This window comes from Penaeus chinensis, chromosome 4 (genome assembly GCF_019202785.1).
Source record: "Penaeus chinensis breed Huanghai No. 1 chromosome 4, ASM1920278v2, whole genome shotgun sequence".
NCBI lineage: Eukaryota > Metazoa > Arthropoda > Malacostraca > Decapoda > Penaeidae > Penaeus > Penaeus chinensis.
This window is the reverse complement of record NC_061822.1, coordinates 41,589,654-41,597,153: the sequence shown is the minus strand read 5'-3', so window position 1 is coordinate 41,597,153 and position 7,500 is coordinate 41,589,654. Positions and strand designations below refer to the sequence as shown.

General features: G+C 37.6%; 1 protein-coding gene across 1 annotated transcript in view; it reads right to left on the bottom strand.

The window, feature by feature from the left end:
* LOC125025299 (zwei Ig domain protein zig-8-like) overlaps positions 1–7,500 on the bottom strand; it is a 171,737-nt gene that overhangs the window by 29,131 nt on the left and 135,106 nt on the right. The window contains exons 4-5 of the mRNA XM_047613272.1: positions 3,142–3,218; positions 917–1,053 (exon numbers count right to left, since the gene is read on the bottom strand). Coding sequence (XP_047469228.1) covers positions 917–1,053; positions 3,142–3,218 — 214 coding nt within the window. The remainder of the gene's footprint in view (positions 1–916; positions 1,054–3,141; positions 3,219–7,500) is intronic.

Below are 7,500 nucleotides of genomic sequence, written 5' to 3'. Positions count from 1 at the left end.
CATTGTGTGCGGACTACGCTCGAAAAAATCATTTATTACATCAACATTTACTTTGTGATTCATAATGGGAGGGCTAACACAATTGATAAATATACGCAATGAATCCCAAATTACTCTTGTTACAAAGAACAATTATGAATCATGTTTGACGGCGAGTAAAATATTATTGCCTGAGGGCCTTTGGAGGTATAATTAGAGTTGAACACAAAGCAAAACCTAATGACCACAGCCCCCCCCCCCCCTCAGAACATACACGAGCAAGAATGCCCGACTGCTGTAACGGAAATAGGCTAGGTGAGGCTTGGTAAAAAAAAAAAAAAAAAAAAAAAAAAATGGTTTGAAGAAATGGATTTGGTGACGGCAAGTTGATGTGGATTAGGTTAAGAGAGATGAGGTCAGCGTAAATTACCTATATGGTAGATTTACGAAATTAAGATTGGTAAGGTTAGGCTAGATTAGGTCGGCTTTAATCGGTTTGATTCAGGTGTTGGTTTCTCCCGATTCTCTCCAGGCCTTGACTGTTTCATTTAATCTTCTTATACTGTTCATTATCGTGTCTGTATCTACGTTACTGAGTCTATACCTCCTTTCTTCTCCACTCTCTTCCTCTCTCCCTCTCTCCTTCCCTCCCTCCCTCCTCCCTCCTTCCCTCCTTCCCTCCTTCCCTCCTTCCCTCCTTCCCATCCTCCCTCCCTCCTTCCTCCATCCCACCTCCCCACCCTCCCCGCCTCCCACCTACCTCCCAACCCTCCTCCTTCCTTCCTTCCCCTCCTCCCTCCCTCCCACCTCCCCTCCTTCCCTCTCCTCCTCCCACCTCCCCTCCTTCCCTCCTTCCCTCCCTCCTACCCCTCCTTCCCTCTCCTCCTCCCACCTCCCCTCCTTCCCTCCTTCCCTCCCTCCTACCCCTCCTACTCACCAAACACGCTGAGGAACACCTTGTGAATCTTCGGAGGATGAGAGGACACCTGGCACTCGTAATGCCCCTGGTCGCGCTCCTCAGCCTCCTGGATCACGAGCTTCCAGTTGTTCGGAGCTTCGAAGTCGAGGGTGTACCTGAGTCGAGACGAGTAAGGGAGACGAGTCATTGGGAGAAGGAAGTGATGAGTAATGGGGGAAGGTAGGTAAAAGAGGGTGTACTTGAGTCCAAGATGAGTAAGAGAGATGAGTATTTGGGAGAAGATGTTGGGATATGAATGATAAAGGAGTTAAAAGAGGGTGTAGCCGAGATGAGTAAGAGGATGAGAAAGCAAGGATGCGTTCGAAGGAGATGAGTAAAAGGGGAGAGATAGGTAAATGAAGGATTAATAATGGGGTGATGAGTTAGATGAAGATTAGTTAGAAGAGGGTGGGTAATGGGGAGAGTGAGTTAGAAGATGAGCAATGGGGAAAACGAGATAGAAGGTTGAGTTAGACATGAGTAATAGGATGAGTAATAAAGTGAGATGAGTAATATCAGAAGAAGGGTAAGAAAGAGATGAGTAATGGGGAATCAAAAGGAGATGAATAATGAGGGAGAAAGAGTGAAAAGTGAAGAGAAATGGGGGAAGGAAGATTTAAAAGGGTGAGTAATGGAGAGCGGTTTAGAATGGATGAATAATTAATGGGTAGGTAGGTAGAACGGGACCAGTAAAACGGAATGGGTTCAGAGGATATGGGTAGAGGAATGAGTCAATGTAAAATGGGTAAATGAGTTAAACGGATAAGTAAAAGGAAGTGAGGCAGGGGGGGAGGGGGGGTAGGCTAAAATGGAATGGGTAAAGTGAGACGAGTAAATGGGAATGAATAAAAAAAATGCATTGAAACAAGTATGAGTAAGCAGGGATAGAGAAAAAGGGATAAATACAGTGAAATGAATAAAACCGAATAAAAGATGGGTATATAAATTAAGTTTAAGTTAAGTTTATAATATCTGACCGAATGCATAGGAATAGTATGGTGAAGAAAAACAAAAAAAACTAATGGATAAAAATGAAATTCAACGAAAATAAAAGGTAAACTAGAATTAAAGCAAATGACGAATAAAGAATACGACGATGATTAAGATAAAATAATGACTAATACATACAGGTGAATTAATAACGGTAGAGACGAGTATCTAGCTCAGCCACGATGAATGACATAATGAATAGATAAGTATTTAATAAAACGAAACGATTGCTACAGGTTCAAATGAATGTAAATCATGATACTAATTGCTTATGCCAATGCGAAATTGCTTGATCCTATAACAAAGGGAAATGCAAATAACGAAAGCAATAATAATTCATGATACATTTCCTCAGGGAGATGAGACCCTCAGGCAACGTATAAAAATCAAGTCATGTTACTCTTTCTTAAAAAAAAAAAAAAAAAAAAATGTTCTGAGGCCTGAGACCACTTTTTTCTGTTTTAATATTCGCAGAAATTCTAAAAAAAATTCAAAACGGCATTTTTGAAAAAAAAAAAAAAAAAAATATATATATATATATATTGGAAGACCTAATTGTGTCTTTTGATTGCATTTCGGGTTAACAATGTTGATGCTGTTGGCAGATATGATAATGAGGACTATAATGAAAATAATAATATCAACAGCAACAATAACAGCAACAGCAATAAGGATAATGATGATAATGGTAATGATGATGATAATAATGAAGATAATAACAATGATGATATCAGCAACAACAACAATGATAATAATAACAACAACAGTGATAAGGATAATAATGATCATACTATTGATAATGATAATATAATAATAATGATAATAATAATAATAATTATAATAATAATAGTAATAATAATAATAATTGTAATGATAATGATAATCATAACAATAATAACAATAATAATGATGATGTTAATGATAATAATAATAATGATAATAATAATAATAATAATGGTAATAATAATGATAATAATAATGATGATGATAATAATACTAATACTAATAATACTAATACTACTACTACTACTACTACTAATAACGAATAATTATTATCACTGTTGTTAATAATGATAATGACACTGATAATCTTAATTTTACTAATAATGATAATAATAATAATGATGACGATAATAAAGGTAATGACAACTGTAACGTCTATCCATTTAACCATCTATCTACAACAGAAATTAAAAGAAGGAAAACAAACCAACCTCTTGTCACTGTGATATGTTGTGGAGCCGAAAGTGAGCAGGAGAATCCGGTCTCCTCGACGTCGTACCCAAGACACCTATGGAAAGGGAATAAGTAGAGAGAACTGATAATAAAGGCAAGAAAAGGGATATTAAGATTAGCAAGGATGGGTGGGAAAAGGTGTATAAAGATCTGTTGTTCAGGGGGATGAGGCGTATTCATACAGTGTTTATTCTTATTCATACTTTTTCTACGTTAAGAGATAGGTTTACTATTGCATAGATGTGTTTAGTATCAGGAATCGTGGTGATATTGAGGAAAGAGATAATCGCTGTGGCTGTTTTATTTCCTGCTGATAATAATAAGGAATTGATATATAGTACAGTTAAGACAAGTGTAACAACGGTAATACGGTCATTGTAGTGATAATGGTAAGGATAATGTTAATGATAAAGCAAAGGTTAAAGTTGCTACATCTGAAACAGTGACTCATACAATAAGCATAAAAATTATATAAAAACAAAAATTAAGAGGAAACTGCGTGATGCTGATCATAAACGCACTCACGCCCCCCCCCCACACATATATATATCCCCCACTAACATACACTTAAGCCGGTAGGTGGTCGAAAAATTCTTCACCACGAATAAACAAACACAATCGTCCTCCTTCCCTGGAGGCAGAAGAACCCTTCAGGATCAGGATCGCTCCGGAGCAGAGGGCGCTGACAATGTCCGGTTAAGCACAGGCGGCCTAAGTTGACGAACCTTTGCGCATACAATTTCATACAATTTAAGGGCGATGAGACATGAATCTGACTTATTAGCATTGCTTGAAGAACTTTCCTTCATTAAATGGGACATTGTAGGACTCGGTGGAGTAGAATACTGGACAAAGAACAGAAAATACTAGATGATGGACACGTGTATCTCTATGGGAGAGGTAAACCACAGGCTAGTAAACAAGAATTAGGGGTAGCTTTCTTAGGTTACAACCGCCTTGAAAGGAATATTGTGGTTTCTATAGTGATAGCGAAAGACTAACCATGAATTAAAAATGAACAGTAGGTACCACTTAAAGATATGACTCAAACTACAGCCATAGTACTGAGGAAATTTAGAGCTCCTATGAAGATATCCACTTAGCAAGCAATAGCGCAAAAAACATTTCACAATAACTATGGAGGATTTAAATGTCAAGATAAGTAAAAAAAAAAAAAAAAAAAAAAAAAAAAAAAACAGAAGGAGAAACCTCTGTTGGGAACCACAGAATAAATACCAAAATTGAGACGGACAAATGCTCCTCGATTTTGCTAAGGTTCGATCTCTCAATTTCACGTATATATTTTTCAATAGACAAGAGACAAGAGCGGGAGTGGACATGGAAGTCGCCATTTGGCTTCGAAAACGAAATTGATTTCATAATTTCGATATAGTAAAAATGTGGGAATATTTAATAGAGTAATTATTTGTAGCGGTCAGAGGCGAAGTTAAAGTGCAGCTCAGAAGTGAAAGGAATAAACTCACGAAACTTACGAAAGACGCTAAATAAACTAGCTAACTTGAAGGCCAGCGCGACAGAATTTAGCCTTAACGTCCAAAACAAATACAATGAACAAACCAACAAACAGTTTATGACATCATAAAGGAAGTTGCACTTGAAGTAGGCGGTAAGAACGACAAGCAAAGCTCCAACAAGTTCTCAGCCGAAACCAAACACCATATGTACAAAGGCAGGGACAAGAAAACATAGTTAAACGGGGACAAAAAAGAACCAGCAGGACTAACACAAACTATAAATACAAAAAAAGAGAGAGGATGGACGTAAATTCAATATAAAAAAAGGAAACAGTGATCCTAGGCACGAAGATTAAAACAGCTAAAATAAGACTTAGAATAGGGAAATAAAACAAACATATGCAATAAAGAAACAGATGGAGAGAAATAGAACAAGAATGAAATCATTAAAGTAATGTAAGACTTTTCCAGGGATTTATACAGCTCGAATGAACTGCCACGACCAGAAATAGGCGCGTTAATTAGAAAGGAGCCTAGCATCACAACCGAGGAAATAAAAGGGCGTCCAAAGGTATGAAGAGAGGGAAAACATCAGGGGAAGACGGTATTAGTGCAGACTTTATAACAGAGGCAGGAGAAATTGCAACAATGAAACAAGCCAGGCTTTTTTAACAAATGTCTTATCTACGGTACAACTCTGAAAGCCTGAAAAAAATGCAACAATTATTTAGATATACACAAAAAAGGGACAAAAGAGGTCTCAAGAAATACCGACCCATCAGCCTCCTATCAGTCATCTACAAATCATTCACAAAAATGATCACAATTCGCATCTCCGAGACTTAAGATCTTAGCCAGCCTAGGGAACAGGCAAGCTTTCGCAGATGACCCTCAACAATAGACCACATCCACACACTAACCTAAATAAATGTGTGTGTCCAGTTCCTACATCTCTTCCTTCCGAAAAACAATCTCTCTCTTTTACGTCCCTTGCCCCTTCCTCTGTATCCGTCTCTCTTTTTTTTCTTTCTTTCCCTTCCCCCCTTCCTCCCTCATTATTTATTATCTCTCCTCTCTCGCTTTCTCTCTCTCTCTCTCTCTCTCTCTCTTTTCTCTCTCTCTCTCTCTCTCTCTCTCTCTCTCTCTCTCTCTCTCTCTCTCTCTCTCTCTCTCTCTCTCTCTCTCTCTCATCTTCTCTCTCTCTCTCTCTCTCTCTCTCTCTCTCTCTCTCTCTCTCTCTCTCTCTCTCTCTCTCTCTCTCTCTCTCTCTCTCTCTCTCTCCTCACTCTCTATCCCCTTCTCTATCTGTGTCTCTGTCTCGTACATTTGTCAGTAATTTATCAAAAATATAAAAGAATGACAAATGAAAGATAAAACGAGCTTAACGGAATTTATGATTTAATGTCTTTATTTATTCATGCTTTTACACTCCCCTCTCCCCTTAACCATCCGTATTAACGCGCCGGAGTCTCGCTGCGCAGAGCATGTATTTTTAAGGGGTAAATTAAGAGTAGATTTATGGTAAGGATTGGTAATCAAGTGAATTGCGAGAGTTTATTATGACTGACGAGGGCAGAGCCTGTGGTTTTTTGGATAGATTAAGCGTAGCAAAAGGCTGATTCTCGAGAATTTTTTTTCAGAAACGAGGGGATGTTTGTTCTCCATGAGTTAATTTTTATCGTCATTATAGCTATTAATACTAAAGATATTATTAATAATACCGGGAACTCAACTCGACTAAGCGACACACTTTCTAGTATATGAACGGTAAAATGCATCTACTAATTACTGTTAGAATAGGAGGCTGAAGGCCAGATAAGTGAGAGCCAAGGTATATATGTACGGGGGGGGGGGGGGGGGGGGGGGATAAGCGCCACTAGGAAGCTCCTCATATTCTTTACCTATTAATGCTCAGAAAAGGTACTGCCCTCTCATCTTTACATGTGTCAAACACTAAGGAAGAACGAAAATGTATTTATGTTTTACCTACATCTTCTTTGTAATTCCGGGAATATCTGTGGCTATTTCTGTGCGCGCGTGTGTGTGTGTCAAATGTTATCGTGTCAAATGTCTATGTCTTTTTGCGAAATGGGTAATAGACGAATTATTTTCCTTTGATATTACAACCTTACATCATCATCACTACCTGGTTTGATATCAAATATGCCCGAGTACCTGGCAATGTCTTATGTTAACTTATTTCCCATCTAGACACATGTGATTCTACCTGTCAGGATAAGCAGATTTGTCAAGTAGTGAGATAGGGACGGATCAAAAATGATTGATGGACTGGCGACCACCCGGTTAGATCTTACTGGCGAGCTGGATCTGCATACGGACTTGTATAATTCGAACCTGCACAGGCATATTAAATATTAAATATCAAATGCATATTAAATGCTGATATTATCATCAGTATTATCAATAATATCATCATTAGTATTAACGTCAGTATTATCACTGCTATTATCACTATCGGTCTCATTGTCAAGTTTATCATCATATCTTTATTTTCATTGCTGTTATTACAATTCGTATTTCTGTAGAATCATCAATGATGTAGCACGTAAGAACATGCATTTTCTAATATTGCTTAAATCTCTTTGTCATATATTCCTGTTGAAAGAAAGAAAGAAAAAATAACCGAGAAGCAAATGGAAAATTTAAGCGAAAAAATAGTTAAAGACCGTCGAGACAAAAATATAAGAATAAAAAGGGAGAGAAATGAGAAACTACAAAAATATGAAAAGTATAAGCTATCTAACACTTCAATCTTCTTCGGTGTCATTGTTACCATAATTATCATCTGTAATATCATAATGAAAATGAACGAAAGAAAACAGAGGTTACCAAGTTGAAAAA